Source organism: Pundamilia nyererei, unplaced genomic scaffold (genome assembly GCF_000239375.1).
Source record: "Pundamilia nyererei isolate P.nyererei 1_Seehausen unplaced genomic scaffold, PunNye1.0 scaffold00027, whole genome shotgun sequence".
NCBI lineage: Eukaryota > Metazoa > Chordata > Actinopteri > Cichliformes > Cichlidae > Pundamilia > Pundamilia nyererei.
The window spans coordinates 3,259,518-3,277,194 of NW_005187428.1; the positions used below are offsets into that span (position 1 = coordinate 3,259,518).

Genomic DNA, 17,677 nt, shown 5'->3' on the forward strand with positions numbered 1-17,677 from the left:
ACTTGTCTGCCTCTTTCTGTTTCAGCGGATCCATTTACCTCTGCTTTGTTACTCTGTTCTTGGTTTGTTTGTTTCTTTGCTTTTCCTCTCAGCTTTCCTTGTCTCTGTATTCTCTGCGTATGTCTCAGCCTGTTCATTACCTGGCAGGAGCACACCGAGCACCTATCGCTGTCCAGCACCCAGATTTGCCCGCTGTGCTTGACCTTGTTGTCATGGATACAGTCACCGGTGCAGTTGTGCCCGTGGGGGCACCGACAGTCATAGCCTCCTTCCAGGTTGAAGCACACTGTGTCGTTGGCACAGGTGTTCCTTCCTGTCTTGCATTCATTAATATCTGCAGGGAATACAAAAAGCATGACATCATACATATGCTCTGTGCAGATAACAGTTTCTTCTTTCTTTTTTTTATTACAAGACCAGTAATGTTGCTTTAATAGCAGGGCGATAAGGTACAGGCAGTTTTCCCTGTAAACGTTGATGCTCTTATATGTCGGTGAGCAGCCATGCTTTTATCTCTTTCAGGACAACAGTGCCCTGCCTCTCTGTATGTGAAAATCGCTGAATAGAGGATTTGAAATGCAATTGTAACGTGCAGCAATAGAACATTTTTCAAATCTTGCTGGGAACACGCAGTATACAGCTGTAATGTAACCCAGAAACCCACTTTTGGCAAAATTATAACTTTGCTTTGTGACGAACACACAGGCTATTTTTTTTTTTAGGGTGGTTTTAATGCACTTTTTTCTCCCTCCTTTTCCTCTCACAACTCAAACTGACAGCTAAGATTGGGTCAACGAGTGGAGCAGCGCTAGCACTATTGTTACAGGCAACGCTTCAGTGTTACTGTAGATTGAGGGTTTCCGTTTTGACAGCTGACACTTTTTTCTGACAGGCTGAATCAGAGAGAATGTTTCCGAAAATGAACAGGCTGCAAAAGGAAATGTGATATTTTTAGGAAGGAAAACGCAACTCCTAACAACATATCTATGCAATCATAAAGGCACACAAACGTTTCAAAAATAAAACAACACCGAAAAAAAACATCTCAAAAGTTAAGTGAGTTTTTCAAAGTGGATCACTTAAGATTTTTTTTCTTAAAGTTCAGATTTCAGAAGCACTATTTTCAGTGCCGGCTTTTGTAATTTGAAGCCCTCAATCCTGATACTGGGACTCAAAGAGAGGGACTTAATGATGTGATAAAAATGAGGCATAAAAAGCCTGTCAATAGAAAATGAATGGGTGTTGCCATTAATAGCGGTCTGTGGCATTCTTGCATTGCTGAAATGTATGAACTGGAATTTAATCCTCAATTAATGCAAGGACTTGAAAAAATTAAGGTCAAATATTGATAAAGTAGGTGCCTTATCCTCTTGAGCAGGCTTTACTCTAATTAAGTCAAATAACTTGAAAACTGAGTTGCTACAGTAAAGTTGGGCATTTGTGCTCTGAGATCACTCAGGTTGGATGCTGGGGTGATGGAGGGGTTGAAATAGCAGACAGATGAGAAATGCTATACAGTCCGTATCAAAATTTTAAGACCACTTGAAAAATGTAAAAAAAAAAAAACATATTTTGCATGGTTGGATCTTAACAAGGTTCAAAGTAAGCTTCAAAATGCAACAAGAAGAAATGGGAGAGAGACAAAATGTGTTTTTGAGCATGCAATTTATTGAAAACAATGCTTTAACTGAAACAGGCTGTTTTACAGCTGATGAAAAGTTTAAGACCACATGCCTTTGAAAGGCAAAATCTGTGTAAAAATGTGGATTCATTGTCATTTTCTGTCAGGTAGTCACACTGTCATGACGTTCTGATGGCAAAGCCAAAAAAAACCCATTCCATTTTTCAACATGGTCGGGTTGCTGAACTGCATATGCAGGGTCTCTCGCAGCGCGCCGTCGCTGCTGAGGTGGGACGCAGTAGTACAGTTATCTGGTATTTCTTAAATGATCCTGATCTGGGTTATGGAACAAAAAAGTCAAGTGGAAAACAAAAATAATTTCACCAGCACTGAGCCAGAGAATCCAATTGGCTGTCCACCAAGACACTGGACGATCCTCGACCCAGATTAAGGCCGTTACTAGCACCGATTGCAGCCCCATAACCATCAGACGGCATCTGAGACTGAAGGGATTCAAAAACAAAAAAGGTCTTCAAAGGCCTCGTCTGCTTGAATGCCACAGCACTGAGTGTTTGGACTTTGCAAGAGAGCACCAAACATGGGACATTGAAAGGTGGAAGAAAGTTTTATTCTCTGATGAGAAAAATGTAACCCTGTTGGTCCTCTTGATTTCCAATGTTACTGGCATGATGAGCAGATCCCACCTTAGATGTTTTTTACACACCACGGTGGAGGGGGCGCCATAATGGTCTTTTCCCTTAAGTGGAACAATGGAGCTTCAGGAGGTGCAGGGGCGTCAAACAGCCGCTAGCTATGTCCAGATGTTGCAGAGAGCATCCCTCATGATTGAGGGCCCTCGTCTGTGTGGTAACCAGTGGGTTTATCAGCAGGACAATGCTACAGTACACAATGTTCACAGGACAAGGGACTTCTTCCAGGTCCAAAAGAGTGATTTCCCAATCACGCTTTTGGACCATCCTGTGTGTTCCCCTGATCTAAATCCAGTTGAGAAGCTTTGGGGATGGACGGCAGGGAAGTTTACAAAAATGGACATTTTGATGCCCTTCATGCGGCCGTCTTCACCACTTGGAGAAATGTTCCCACTCACCTCATGGAAACACTTGCATCAAGCATGCCACACTGAATTTTTGAAATGATCAGCAATAACGGTGGAGCTAATCATTAATGAGTTCATGTTTGGAACTTTGATTTCTGTTTTCGGGGGGGGGGGGGTGTACTTTTTTTAAGGAGGTGTGGCTTTAAACTTTTGATTGGGACTGTATAACTGGGATTGTTTGTTTGTTATATAACGTGAGGAGAGTGAAGTATGTTATGTATGTTTCCTGCCTGAAACAGCTTCCAGTTTTCTCTCTGTGGCGTAGCGTTATGTCAATTCCAACAGGACACATTTTTGGCATTTTTTTTTAGAATCGGATAGACTTATAAACACAATTCTTAAAAAAAAAAAAACATTAAAATAATAATTTTTAGGTCTAGTTTTGGTAAGTGTGAAATTTCTACCAACTTTTAAGACTTTCAGAATTTTACACGATCATATTTATGTACTTTTTATAAATTATCTGAATTATTCGACTTATTTTCTTTTTTTAGTGTGTGAAATGTCACAATTATGTGTTCATTTTTTTACTGTGTCGTGTGGTGTGCTAAATAAAGACGTAATTAACCTGAAACAACTTTATCGCCAATATTTGTGTTGTGTACGTGAAGGCGGGCGGGCTACTCACCTATACATGATTCCCCATTGGCGGAAAACAGGCCGTTGTCATGGTACCCATCCCGGCACTCACAGTGATACCAGCCGGGCAAGTTGACACAAGTGGATTTACTGTCGCACTCGACAAAGCCGTCCGCACACTCATCAATATCTGGAGACGGAGAGAAGATAAGAAAAGAAATGAAGAAAAAGAAAAGTCACCTCGGATTTAGTCAACATATCATGTTGGTTCAAAATAGTTTTGTACAGTGAATGAGGGTGCTCAGCTGCATTCTTGCCTGGCAGGCATTTTCAACACCGACTGATTCATAATTGATAAAACAACATGTCTAGCATATCAGTAAATCTGGTCCGAAGGCTTTATTGATCAAGCATAGTTTCACAGCCAGAGAAGGACATCTGTATCAATAAAAGATAGCAGAGAATGAATGAATCTAACATAACAAGCTTATTCTAGGAAGACAGCAGCGGGGAGCGGCTCCGCAGTATGGTGGCTTATGCGCGCGAAAGATCCCTGGTTCGATCCTGAGAGGAGACACAAATCCCTTTGGGTTGTGTCAGAAAGGGCATCTGGCATAAAGAAAATCTGCCAAATCAAACACGTGGAGCTACCTTCCATGGCAACCCCCTTGTGAGTAAAGAAGCAGCTAAAAATAGTTTACTGTAGGAAGACAGAGATGTTACTAGCTTGTATCTGAAGAGGCCATAAAGCTCCTTTGCAGTCTCATCTTCTCATCAAAATATGCAGTAAAACAAATAAATTCCACAGTGCGTGCACAGTTTTCTACAACTCTGCTCGGACAAAGGAGTTTCTATAATGCCTTTGGCACAGCTTCTAACAACCTGTGGGTGGCTGTCAATAGATGGAGGTGATGTTTGTTTTCACAGAGGTCCACTTAGAAATATCCTTGACGCTGCCTCCTTCAGCTCTTCTGTTTAATACAAGACTTTAGCTTACACGTTCTGACTTTCTTCTTTTGCTTTTATCTCTTTTATTCTGTTTAATTCTCATTTTTCTCTTTCAGTCTTTCTGCCTACAGCTGGCCAACCTTCGACCCTTTCATTACGACGAGCGGCCTTGCAAGCAGCAACCAAGAACAAATCCAATACAGGTTTCAACAATGAGCCTAATACACACAGAGAGAAAGATTACTCTGATATTTTAGCTCGCATTTAATTAAACTAAGGACCGGGCCCACACGAGAGAGGAAATAAAGCCTGTTATTACGCAGTGGGGCTAAATATGTTAGGTCCAGACATGCACCGTGATTAAATGCGTCTGCATAGCCAGTGATGGCTTTTTTATGATTGTGCATGATGCATGATGCTCTGCTCTCATTATGAAAATGGCAGTGTGCCGTGTATGACCTTCTCTGCGACTGCCTGCAACAGTATCCCCCACAGAGCTACAGGCAGACGGGCTCATGGTTGAGCCCCCCCCCCTCCACCGCCCAGGCAGTAATGGGATTAAGATCTATTGGCTAATGAGCCCTCAGCCTTTTAATAGAATTCTGCAGCAGATTAATCGTTGATCAAATGTCCCACAGATTAGGGTTTTATCTATTTAAAAATCACCCGCATTTGTCTGCATGAACTGCAGGTTTTCTAAAATTAAAAAAAAAACTTTCCACATTGGTGAGGTTTAAAAAAATCTCGCTCCTACAAGCTGGCAGACTTTAAAAGTGAAACACACTTCACCAATTATATCAGTTTGGTGAGAAAGGAGCACCTTATTTCCCCCCCCTAAGGACAGCAATGTTGGCTTTAAAGGACGCTGTTTAAATCGCGAGTCTGCAGCAAATAGCATAACCAGCCGATCTTTGAAAATGAATATGAATTCACCCCACTCCTGAAGAGAAATATCCAATGCTCTTTGTTGCCTGTGAATTCCAGGGGCGATAAAAGCGCTGGGAGGTTTTAAAGGGAGGAGCTGCATGAGGTGGTGTTGCCAGTATATGAAAAAGAAATCATGCTGAATTTGTTGGAATGATTCTCTTCTCTCCAATGCGGTTGTGTGAAGTAGTTCAAAGTACAACTGAGTAGTCAGATTCTATTTATAACAAACACCGAGGGCGAAGTCAGTCTAAAAATATGCTAATGGGTTATTTTCAGCCAGTTTCATTCAGGTGTATTTAAAACGCTCGGCTGTCTGGTTGTAACAACAGCGGGTTACACCTTCAGCAAAAGGTTTGTCTTTCTTCCCCTTTTTATCTTCGCAAACCTTGCCAGCTACAATTATGGCGCAGCGCTTTTCAGCCTTCTGTCAAATCAACCTTTAAAGTGCTGCAATGTTTTAGGACAATGCAACTCATTGTTGTCGCACCTTGGATCCGACAAGGCTCGGTGTGCGAGGTGCGGCGGAGATGCGGCACGCTTGCACACACACACAAAAAAGTCTTGCCTCCCCTTTTATCATCTGGAGGATCGTTGTAATTAAACCATCAACAGCGACAGTCAGACAAGGGCGCTGCCGAGGAGCGCCGTCACTACTGAATCATGGCGCTTTCGCTTTTGTTGAATCACAGAAGTGGATGGCTGTATTTTTACTTGTTAAATCATGTCGTGCTTCTTCTTCTTTCTTTTTTTTTTTTACCTCTCTGCACTGGAAAAATAAAACCCAGTCCAAAAAACCCCCATCACCATCACAAATAAATAAAAAAATAAAAAAAATGCTTCTCTCTCCTGGAGAGGTCAAGGCAGCGGTACAGCAGTTATTTTGGACTTACCTCACTGCATGAAAGACTAGAAAAACAACACAGAAATACCTACGCAGAGGATGGGCCGGATGAGGAGGAGAACAAAGATAAACGCAAGAAGGTGGAGGACAGAAAGAGGAGTAGGAAGAAAAATTAGAAAGACGAGGAGATGGAGGAGGAATCGTTGAAGAGACACTGCAGTTATTCTTCTCGTTATCCTGAGTGGCAGCCTGGAAACAAGGGCTCTATTAAGGCAGCTCTCAGAGGACAAAGTGAGAAACAAGAGGACCATCTTTTCTCTGCCCTCCTCCTGGGCTTGTTATGCCACTCTGCCACGAACCACCCTTCCTCCCTTTATATTCATTCTCTGCCTTCACCTGTCCGTGTGTTAACTTTTTCCGCCAGCCGCCTGTCTCAAATCTAATGCAAAAATAGAGGTGCTCTAATTGTCACCGCTGCTAATCCCTGTGGTTTTCTCCCCCTCTGAGCAGAAAAAGCCAGAGTTTAGAGATGAGTTTAGCCTACCTCTTCTCTTCATGTCTACCTTTCATTGTTTCTGCTCCTGAACACCACTTCACATCATTCTCACTGGCTATTCTGATGCATAAAAGGTGCAATTCTTTGACTTCCCCTTCCAGCTTTCCTTCCCTTCACTATTCTTCCTCCCCTGTTTTTTTTTTCTTCCCTGCTTTGACTGACAGATAGCCCTAGGGGTTAGGATGCAATTCTGCTGCCTTGCATCACTCATTGCAAAGCCTGTCACTGCTGCCACGTGTACATCTCCCGTACAGTAACCTAATTCAAAAGGATTTCCATTTCCCTGCAAGTCCACCTGATAATCCTGATTGGCACAGGGAAGAATTATTCACACCAACAGCTCACCCTGCCATTTGTCAAGTCAAATGCCAGTGGAATATAAGTGGATTTTAAAATAGGCTGAATTTGTCATGTCAGATCAGGTTTAAAATAAAGGCTGAGAAAAGACCGGAGAGTCGATAATAATGTTTGCGGAGGCGATAACGTAAGAAATGGATTGCTGATCGCTGTTCTTTTATGTATAGTGAAGTGTAATTGAGTGATTGTCACTGATCCTCAGTCTTCATTAAGAGAAAGAGTGAACTCACATAAATCAATCGCTGTGAAACCTAAGGCAAACTTAGTTACACACTGACTTCCTGAAGATGAAACAGACACTGAAAAGCAAATCCATATCTGCAAGCACTTGAGTAGGAGAGTGGATGAGTAATCACGGCAAATTGGAAACAAGTCTGGTGAACAACTGGTAGCTGCAAGAGCATACAGAATGCAATCAGTCTGCATGCAAGTCTCCCCCACCCTTTAAAGCAGGCCTACAGCTGAGACTACAAACTGCTTTGCGATGGTTGTTTTAGTTATAAAAATAGAAGGAAAAAACCCAGAGAGGTCCTTTAATCGCAAAACGTCTGCCTGAGAGTATGGATGTGTTTGATAGATGAGCTAACAAGAGCATTGAGACACAAAATAAACATGTGCTGGAAACTTCTAATTTGAAGCTTATAATACCAGAAGTCATGCTAGAAGGGACTTTTGAATCTGCAATAACAGTATTTATTTGTATTAACAATTAAAAGTCAACCCATGTACATGACTGGTTCACTGTATCGCAGACAGGACTTTAAAAAAAGTCCTGTCCTGTCTTTAAAAAAAGAAGGAACATAACCTTCACAAGTTGTAATTGTTGTAATTGTCCACATTTTCTGCTAAGGTTAAGGCACTGAAGAACTGAAAACTGTCAATATGCAAAGTTTCAACATAAATAAAATTAAAAATGTTCATCAAGATAAGTGCAGCAATTTATAATTACCTCAAACTAACCATTAAGGCCAGCACAGTAATTTCAGTACTTTAAAACAGCGGTCCCCAACCTTTTTTGCGCCACGGACCGGTTTATGCCCGACAATATTTTCACGGACCGGCCTTTAAGGTGTCGTGGATGAATACAACAAAATAAAACTAGTACCGGTACCGAAAAAAAGAAAATTTATTCATAACACAGGTGAAAAGACCCAGGAAAACCGAGTAAACGATAAAAGCGATAACAAAATAACGCTGAAAACCGATAAAACCCTGAAAACCATAAATTTCACACCTGAGCCTCAACTCTCGCGGCCCGGTACCAAACGACTCACGGACCGGTACCGGTCCGAGGCCCGGGGGTTGGGGACCGCTGCTTTAAAAATTGCACAAAGTACTGCTGCTCTCTCATTTTACAACAAACAGGACACAGTCATTTTTTTATTTTATTTTTTCTTGTTCAGTGGTCAAAGCGGCCAGAGGCTCAGTGTGCCCCAGCTTGTGATTGACATTTGCAGGTCGTAGATCCAGGCCAAAAGAGAAGGCCGATTAAAGAGTTTACATTTACATGTAGTGTAAGTTATCACATGGTATTGTACATGTACTGTATTTAATAAAACTGCCATGTGTCTGCACACCTTTCAGCACTTCAAGATTAGCATGCTGTGGTGGATAGACAGCAAATGGTGCACAGTAAAATGTTCTTCTTCACAGAAATGCATGCATGTCTGCATAAAAATGCTTCTTACAATACTATGACTCAAAGTTTGAGTCAAAGGAAATTTGAATGAATTGAACTGGTCATACTGAAAGGCAAATATTTGAGCTTTAATACTAATAACATAAAAAATGCAATGTGTAGAGTGGAATGTGCAATCTCCCGTGATGATGACGAACCCACAGATCGATTGACGATTGCTATTAGATTAGTGGAATATTTAAGAAGCTTTAATCCAGTTGTTCTGGCTTTAAGGTTTGTTTTATTCTCACTGTTAAAGTAAGTTTTTTCACCTAATGCAATGTAGCTGTGTTCAGTGAAAATCAGTGTAAATCTTACTGATTTCATGCCAGACTGATATAAACACCAAAAGGATGCTTACATTGCTCCACATATGCGTTTTTCAAAATAATGACTATTTCTTCCTCTCTCAAACGAGAGCACAAAACATATCATTTACAGATCTAGTGTATACTAGCCTGCAGAGGAAAAGCAAGCATTTTAATTTAAATGTACTCTAGCTGTTCTGTGGCCAGTGCAGATCGCTGCATTGCAGCAGGTACAGTGGTCGCCTATCCCTGTGAGATGTGTAATTTAGGTAGAAGCAGCAGGTTGCGCGCAGCTAAACGACAACTCCGGCCATTAGCGAGGCCTAATTAAGACACACTAATTACAGGTGATGGAGAGAGTGCTTTGAAAGGCCGACGCTAAATAAATAATGAATACATAATCACTGTGCTTAAACAAGCCGCTTGAGCGGGCCCCGAGGCCTTGTGGGTAAATTGTGGAGGGAAGGAGGGAGCGTTGCAGTGATGCATCATGGGAGCTGTCAGAGATGCATCACGGGAGCTGTCAAGAGGGTGGAAAAAAAATGAATGTGGTTTTAGATATTCATTAGTGGTGGGTGGGAGGTGCCTAGGGAAGCTTTCAAAGATGCAGGCTATTGTAGGGACACACACCGTTGCTCTCGCTGTTTCAAATTATAACAATCAGCAGCTCCAATAACTGTTGGCAGTGTTATAAAATGTACCCTGGAGTGGTCCGCTTTCATACACATGCAACCCATCTCTCTGTATATAATAATAAAACACTTAGTGCTGGCCCTATCATCTGAATGTGTTTTTATTTGATATTTATCTTCCGGCCTGCGTGACTGGGGTTGTCGGATATCTGGTTTATCTGCCGTTTAGTCCGTCTTTCAAGCCGCTCTTCTTTTTTCTCTGTCTAATCTGTCATGTTGTCTAAAACTCTGACAACCCTCCTCGAGTTCAACATCAATGTAAATGAGGTCTGAGGGAACAAATTGTTTGTCTGGCCCCGTTCTGCTCTCTGTCCCAGTCAATATGCCAGCATGACTTCAGCACTCTCTCACTGCCTTCAAGGTTTCCTCATGAACTCACTGGCCATCCCCGCGTCTCCTCCTCCTCTTCTTCACTGCTCCCCCCCTCCCTCCATTTTTTATATCCTGTTATAATTCCCTTCCTTTATTCTCCAACTTTTTGTCTCTTCTATTCTACTCTTATGCCCTCGTATCTGCTATCACCCACTAATTAAATATCATTTCTTCCCCACTCAACTATCCACCCATTGCCTCCTCAAACAAATGATTTCCTCACTTCCCATCCTTCTTCTTTTCCCTTTTCTCACAACAGGAAGAAATATTTGAGCAAAGGTTGCTAAAACTCGTAGAATATTTCTTTGGTAAAGCAAACAATTTAGCAACACTGATGAAAAGACGCATTCTCTTTAGATTAAGTCTCTTCATGAGAACAAGACTTTGAAGGAAGACGTGTGCTGCCAAATGATTGTGACTTTAGTAACCAAGTGTGGGTTTTTTTTCTTTCAATAAAACATCATTTTACAGTGTAGGTGTGCTGCACCAGCACTCCTTGATCGTGCTCTTGAACATTAGCCTCCAGGAGTGTGTAGGAGTGACAAATCTAAATTGTATCATTAACACCAAACATAAAAATCTTTTATCTCTTTCTCCTTGTCCTCAAAGAACTTTGTCGATGCTAAAATAGCCTCTGCGTAATTTGGACCTGCTGATTAAAACTGCTCACAAGGATTCGAGACTGCGGATGAATTGAGAGATGAAAGGCAGAGGTGTCCATCCCGAGCATCTGATCAAATGCTGCTCTCCCTACAACATCCCACAGTGTCCTTTTGAGAAACTAGCAAGAGGCCAGCCGAGGACAGCAGAGATGGCCATTAATTACAGATCTGACAGAACAGTGACAGAAAATTTTAACTGGTGGCCAAGCATCCTAATAGGCTTAGAGAGGCTTGAAAGGAAAAGCTAATGAGCTGAAAATAAAGGAAATGCAGACACAACCTCCCCATTCATCTTGTAGAAACAGGTCGGCAAACACAAATCTAAAACCTAAACAAGGAGTGGATTTCCATTATTATTTCATAGAGGTATTGCAGGTCCTTGGTTAGCTAAAAGATTATCAGAGCTACGATATTTATAAAGGCCTTACAAAATCTTCTTACATGTATGAGGTGCTTTCCTAAAGGTTTCGTATCTAGAGATGCTTTAGGACGCATAGATTAATAGTTCCTCCTGCCCACTTATCTTAATAAGGTTAAGTACCTTTAGATGGGACTGGATAGAGAAAAAAAATTAATTATACAAATGAAAATAATTTCTTTCACTTTCTTTTTACAGGGAATTACTGGATTTGCATCACATGGCCATGAGCAGGTATCATCATATCTACCAATTTACTAGTTATGCAAAGGCATCCAATTTAATTTACTTTATTCATACAAAACAGTGGTTATGGGATTTTATATTGCAAGGTAAATATGAAGCCATATTTTACTGAAACATATCAAATATTTAGAAAATGTACAATTTTAAGAAATGAGTAAATCATACTAAAAAGAAAGAGCTAGAAGAACATTATCCAACTATCGAGGCTAATCGGCAACACGTCAGTAACAATATTTGGTATAAAAACAGAGGAGGCAGAATTTCTCAGAAGTAAATATGAAACAACTGAAAGGCTTTATTTAAGGTAATAATATCCTTTAGCGGTCTAAAATGATGCGTCACGATGATTTCTTTACTTCTGACATCTATCTATCTATCTATCATCTATCTATCCATCCATCCATCCATCCATCCATCCATCCATCCATCCATCTACCTGTGTGTGTGTGTGTGTGTGTACATAACTTATATTTCATCTTCAACCTTGAAAGGCAAGTTGTTGCCAATGCCCAAATAGACCTGTTTTCAATATTACATTAATCTCATCAGAAATGCCACTTTCTTTCCTTTTTTATATTGCTCTTTTTTCATTTTACTGCACTATTCTACCTATGTTGTGTTTTTTTTTTAATAATTCACATAAATTGAAGCTCCAATCTGGCTTAAGTGCAACATCAAGCAGCCACTTTACTAAAGTAGACTGGGTTTACTTTCTTACACTTTCACCTAGCAACATAGATTATATAAGATGCTGAAAGCTTGAAGCTCTGATAACTTCAAGTTAAGCTACATTTTATGATGCTTTCAGTGCCTCTGAGTTCTTTCTTTTTTTTCTTTATTTATTTACTTTTTTGATGTATGCATTTATGCTTGTTTACAGCAGGATGCATTATGGTTTTCATAAAAGTATTAAACTGTACCACATAGATGTGTATACTTGTTTGATTTTGAGTGGGGTATTAAGAAAAGTGTGTTAAGAATTAACCACCGTTCATAAGATAAAAACACTTTTAGACGATTATATCGACGATGGTCTAAGAAATATGTTTTCGTTTGGTGAGCAAACGACTAGTGTGCTATACTACATCACACACATAAGCAATAAGAATACAAAGCACTGAAAAAGATGACCTCGACATTCTTTAATACGATTTGTTTCACTTCTGTAGGTAAAAAACATCTTAGCAAAGTACTGAAAAAACAAGCAGATTCATTACGGAAAAATAAACATAATATTTCTGCATGTGCGCGTCTCTCCCAAGCCATACAACATATACAGCTCCAGCCTGGGGCTACCATGTTGACTATGCGGCATGTTCAGGGCACATATTACATGGCTGGCCCCGCGTACATTTATATCCATGACTGAAGTGAATGCGCCCAGCCACAGCTGTACCCTGCATAATTCATGATGTGTCAGAGTTCTCCACTAGCTGGTGTCTGTCTGTCAGCACTGCGTGTCCCCTGTCCCTCCCCATCTATTCCCCCTGAATGGCAATGACAAGGCAGCGAGTGCACTGCACACAATTACAAGAACGCACGAGCAAAAATAGACAACAACACATTCACATGCATACACAGACGCGGAATATTCGACTTATGCATACCACAAAACACTGAAACCTGAAATAAGGGGGCCAGCTGACAATTTGCAAACTGTTGGCATCCTCTCATACGTTAATGCATGCTTATAGGTGTGCGTGTGGATCTTGAAGTTCGGTGTCTTATGACAGGCCGTCAGTCTGCCGCTGCCGCTGCAGCAGCAGAAGCGGTGGAGTCCCTGGGGAGACCTCTAAAAGCTCACAGGGTTCTTGTGAGGGGGGGATGAGGAGCGCAGACTTGGTGAAAGCTTTTCCATGTTCATTCACCAGCTCTGCCTCTCCTCCTCCGGCAGCCCTAACTCTAGCAGCCTCATTCCGCATCCAAATGCAGAGAAAACTTGCTAACCCCTACCCTCTAACCACCCATCTATCCCCTCGCTTCATCCATTCCATCTCTGCATCAGTCAGTTTTCCCCAACATGTCTGTATCTTCCTTTCCACTTCACCTCCTCTCATCCCCCTCCTGCCCACAACCTCTCTTCTCTTTCCCTCCTTGAATGTTGCATCTGTCACTCTCCCCGTACATCTCCATCTCTTCCTCCCAAACCCAGTTTCCCCTCTCCCTCCTCCTACCCATCCCTTCTCCACCTCCTTACCACCAGTAGAGCAGAATATCCAACAGTACATTAACCCCCATACATCTCTGTGAGCTTCTGCAGCAGACGCGTCCGTCACTGGGAGTTCCTGTCACGCTGAGGAGACAGTAAGAAAGACCTTCGTCTTTTCACTCTGAATGACTGGTGGAGTCACTAAACAATGCCAGAGGCTTTCGCCCTATAGAATAGGGCCCTGATGGTGGTCCCAGATGGAAAAAAACAAAACATCAATATGGTAGCTGTCACAAGGCTGACTTGGATAAGACTGAGAGGGAGTCAGATCGTGGGAGGGAGGCGTGCAAACGACAGCAGCGGCATCTGTGGTGACAAAAAAAAATCCCACTGCCTGAGGCTTGAGGAGCATGATTGGGTGTACATGTGAGATCCCGTTTGTTTGAACCTCAGATTCTAATCAGATGCAACAAGGAGGAGATTGATCCCTGAGCTACCAGTCATTCAGCCCCAGTGGCCTCATCATTAAGAAGAACTGTTTTCTCTTTTCAGAGAAAACATTGCAGAGAAAACAAAAAATGGAAGGTTTAAACATTTTGGGAATGACACATGCTGTATTTGCTCATTCCCAGGTTTAAAATAAGAAGATTAAGTTCATTCCTTTATGTTCTTTAAATATAAATCATAAGTGAACGACCACTTTAGCTTAGCACAAAGGAAGCAAACAAAGGGAAACAGGTAGACCAGCTTTAAAACAAAAGCACATAAAAAGGAAGAAAAAAAATTCTCATCTTATCTTTTTCATTTGGTATTAAAAATCTTTTGGGATGTCTATTTTCTATCATGACATTGTGTTTCTTCCTTGTATACTGAGCCGATGTAATGCAGGATCAAGTCGCTAGCATGAAAAGTCTCAAGTGTGATTGAGTAACCCAGAAAATAATAGCACAGTATGGGAAGAAGAAAGTTGTGCTACAACAAAGGAGTGTCCTCTATTTATGTCTTGGTCTCCGTTTTTACAATATGCAGTAAAATGTGCAATATGCTCCATATTTTTTTTACATTTGGCTAGTTTTCTGGGGTTTTTTGTAAGATATGGGAGAATGAATAAAGGCAAATAGAAGAGGAGACAAGGAGCAAGGAGAGAAAGTGGGGATCTAAAACACTAAAGAAAGTAATGAAATGTGTGATTGCTTGGAACGTGCAATTACTAAGGGACGAGGTTCTCAGCACCTTCTCTGCTGCAAAATGAGGAAAAGCATAAGGCATTATGGCTGGCTAGGTGTGTTAACACAAGTTCTCTCACTCTCTTTCTCACTCTCAAACACACACACACACACGCACATACAAACACACACACACTCCTTCCTCAGCATCTCGGGAAATTCATTTACTTTAAGACGGGCAGTAAAAAGGGCGCCTCGTAAAAAAAGGTCCTTTATGTGCAATCAATACCTGAACCAATGAGAAAGCAAAGGGGCTCAGCTTGCCTCATTCAAACACGAGCACGCACAGTGAGAGAGCTGTCATGGCTTTCTATTGCTTTGGCTACATGTCTCCTGAAGGACACTCCATGAAAGGTTGAAATGGGTTATGAGAAAGGTGCTGCTGCTGTAGATTAGACATATAATGCATCAAATACAAGTACAAGAAATACAGTGTTTCTTGGTTACCTTAAATCAGCAACACTGTAGGGAAAAACACACATAGAAAGCCCTGAGTCTTATCACAATGTTTCACATATCTCAATGGCTGCTAGCTGACTTAACACTCAGTTCATCTATTATGTCCTATTTGATATGGTGCATCAGGAGTTTGCACAGCTGTAATGTGCATGTAGCATAAAGCCTATGAGGAGAATGCCATGCTGATTAATATGGGCTGTGACATGTATGGGCTAACGCCTATTATTGTTGCAGCTGCAGTTCAAATCCTCCACTGGGCCACTTGGAAGAGGCACAAGCTCATCGCTCACCACGGAGGCCCGACCCACACAGTCAGACTCGTTCACGGACATGCACACCGCCACAAACACATTGAAATGCACACAGGGGTAGTTAACATAGCTTAGTGAGAACACTGCAAAAAAAAAAAGCATTTACAGTACAGTCTCCCATTTTCCTTCCTTCGTTTAGTCTTATTCTCAAGAGTGTAAAACACCTCCTCGCCCTGCAACATGTTCTTTCTTACACATTCAATCAAAAGTTCCTTTTTTTTGGTTTGTTTGTTTTATGGGGGAAAAAAATGTAAGAGCGTAACGAAAACAAATGTTTACCTGTTTCACATCTCTTCCCAGTAAATCCTTGCTGGCAAACACAGTTGTTAGGTGAAACGCAGGTTCCCCCATTCTGGCACAATCCGTCACACATTGCTGGAGATACACCAGAGGAGAGGAGCCATTACTCACTAAGATTAACGAGCATTAACTATGTAATTAGACCAGCAGCAGCATATGTATTTGCATACAGAATAAGAGCTAATTTGGTGATGTGATTCATTATAGGCTTGCACAATATTATTTTGCGTGATTAATGCATCTCACCAAGGTTAATTCAAAAATGTTCATTATCCGTGGGTAGGCTGTTAGTTAATGTGTCCCCAAAACACAGAGAAGTCACTGAAGTTGACACAAATGGAAATGGAAATAAATGTAATATATGCAAAAATCATACCATGCTTCCTCAGAATAAAGAGTGAAAAGTACTGAAAGCAAATGAAAACCTGTTTAGTAAGACGTGTAAAAGCAGTGCTTAAAAAGAGCACTCCAAAAATGAAGAATTGCACTTTCATTAAGTTGGGGGATACAAAAAAACACCAAAAGACAGATGCAAGAGTCTGTCTAAACTATAATAAATTATTATAGCACAGTTTTGGGTGAAGGGTTCCAGCTTCTATCATGTATTTGTATGTGCATGTTTGTGTAGTGTACCTAGTGCTCATCATGACCAAGCAAAGTTATCTTAATGTGCAGCTCCACCATAAATAGATTTCTACTCAAGAAATAGATTAACCAGCTGAGGTCAGGTCAATTTTCTAGAAAGCACAGAGATCACATATAGAACTGCAAACATGACAGAGACACTCATTAAATCTGGGTCACACAGGGCTTTTCAGTGGGTGGTGGAGAGAGTAGAATCACCATCATATACTTTATGATATGATATGCTTAACAGAACAATGGCTAAAACTAATGATCTTTGACAGAAATTTGATGATGAAGATGGTAGCAATGTTTATTTTATATCATTAATTTACCTGTTCATAACTTTTGTTTGAATGGTTTTGTACAAAAGACTGTATTATTGTAGGGTCTTTAAAGTGCAATAGAATGTGCCTTGAGGTTACTGTTGCTGGATTCGCAAATTGTGTAATCACATGTACTGCACAGATGTAATATAGCCTTCTCTATGGGGAGGCAAAAACTCAGAAGCTCAAAATCCATAGAGCTATATGCCTGAGGAATATTCTCACATAAATACCCTGCATTCAGCCCTAATATGACCTTGAGGCCATCAGAAGAGAACATTGTGCAAGAAGGATGCACATTCAAAGCATGAAAGTAAACCAAAGACTTTGCAGATGCCAGAGTGAGAAGCAATGCAGTCTTACATGAAAGAAACGTCATATCTACAGACTGGATGAGTTCAAAAGTTGGGGGGGCGACAAAAGGTGTCCGGCACCAAAGTCAACCTAATCACATGGGTCTCAGCTGACAGACTCTTTCAAAAAAACCCAAAAAACCACACATGGCAAGATGATGTGCACCTGGCATCACCACATCAAAGCCAATATAACAAGCAGGTATACCTGCCAAATAAATCTTAATTGTAGAAAAGGGAAGACTCTCTAGTGATTCCAGCCCTTTGGATCGTCGACGCTTGGGGGCAGACCTTTAGCTATCAAATCTGACCTCTCAACAGGTAAGCATGCATATGTCACAGTTCTGGGTGTGAGTGAATCACCAGGGGGTATATGTTTGCAGGTGGGGCTCTGCATATGTCATCACAGGTCATCTGCCTTAAAGGCATGAATAGAGGTGACCTCAGCGAGGACTAAAAGGGAATAATTTTCTATCTTTCCACAGTCAATTTCAACCTCCTAGGACCCTGCGTCCACATATGTGGACATCACATTTTGGGTTATTTAGACCAAAATATTCAATTTTGCTCTACAAGGGCCTGATATCCACTTACGAGGACATTATAC

General features: G+C 41.2%; 1 protein-coding gene across 1 annotated transcript in view; it reads right to left on the reverse strand.

Annotated features, from left to right (window-relative positions):
• The window catches only part of nell2a (neural EGFL like 2a), an 84,056-nt gene that overhangs the window by 9,304 nt on the left and 57,075 nt on the right, over nt 1-17,677 (reverse strand). The window contains exons 15-17 of the mRNA XM_005728254.1: nt 15,747-15,842; nt 3,367-3,507; nt 141-334 (exon numbers count right to left, since the gene is read on the reverse strand). Of these exons, the coding sequence (XP_005728311.1) occupies nt 141-334; nt 3,367-3,507; nt 15,747-15,842 (431 nt within the window). The remainder of the gene's footprint in view (nt 1-140; nt 335-3,366; nt 3,508-15,746; nt 15,843-17,677) is intronic.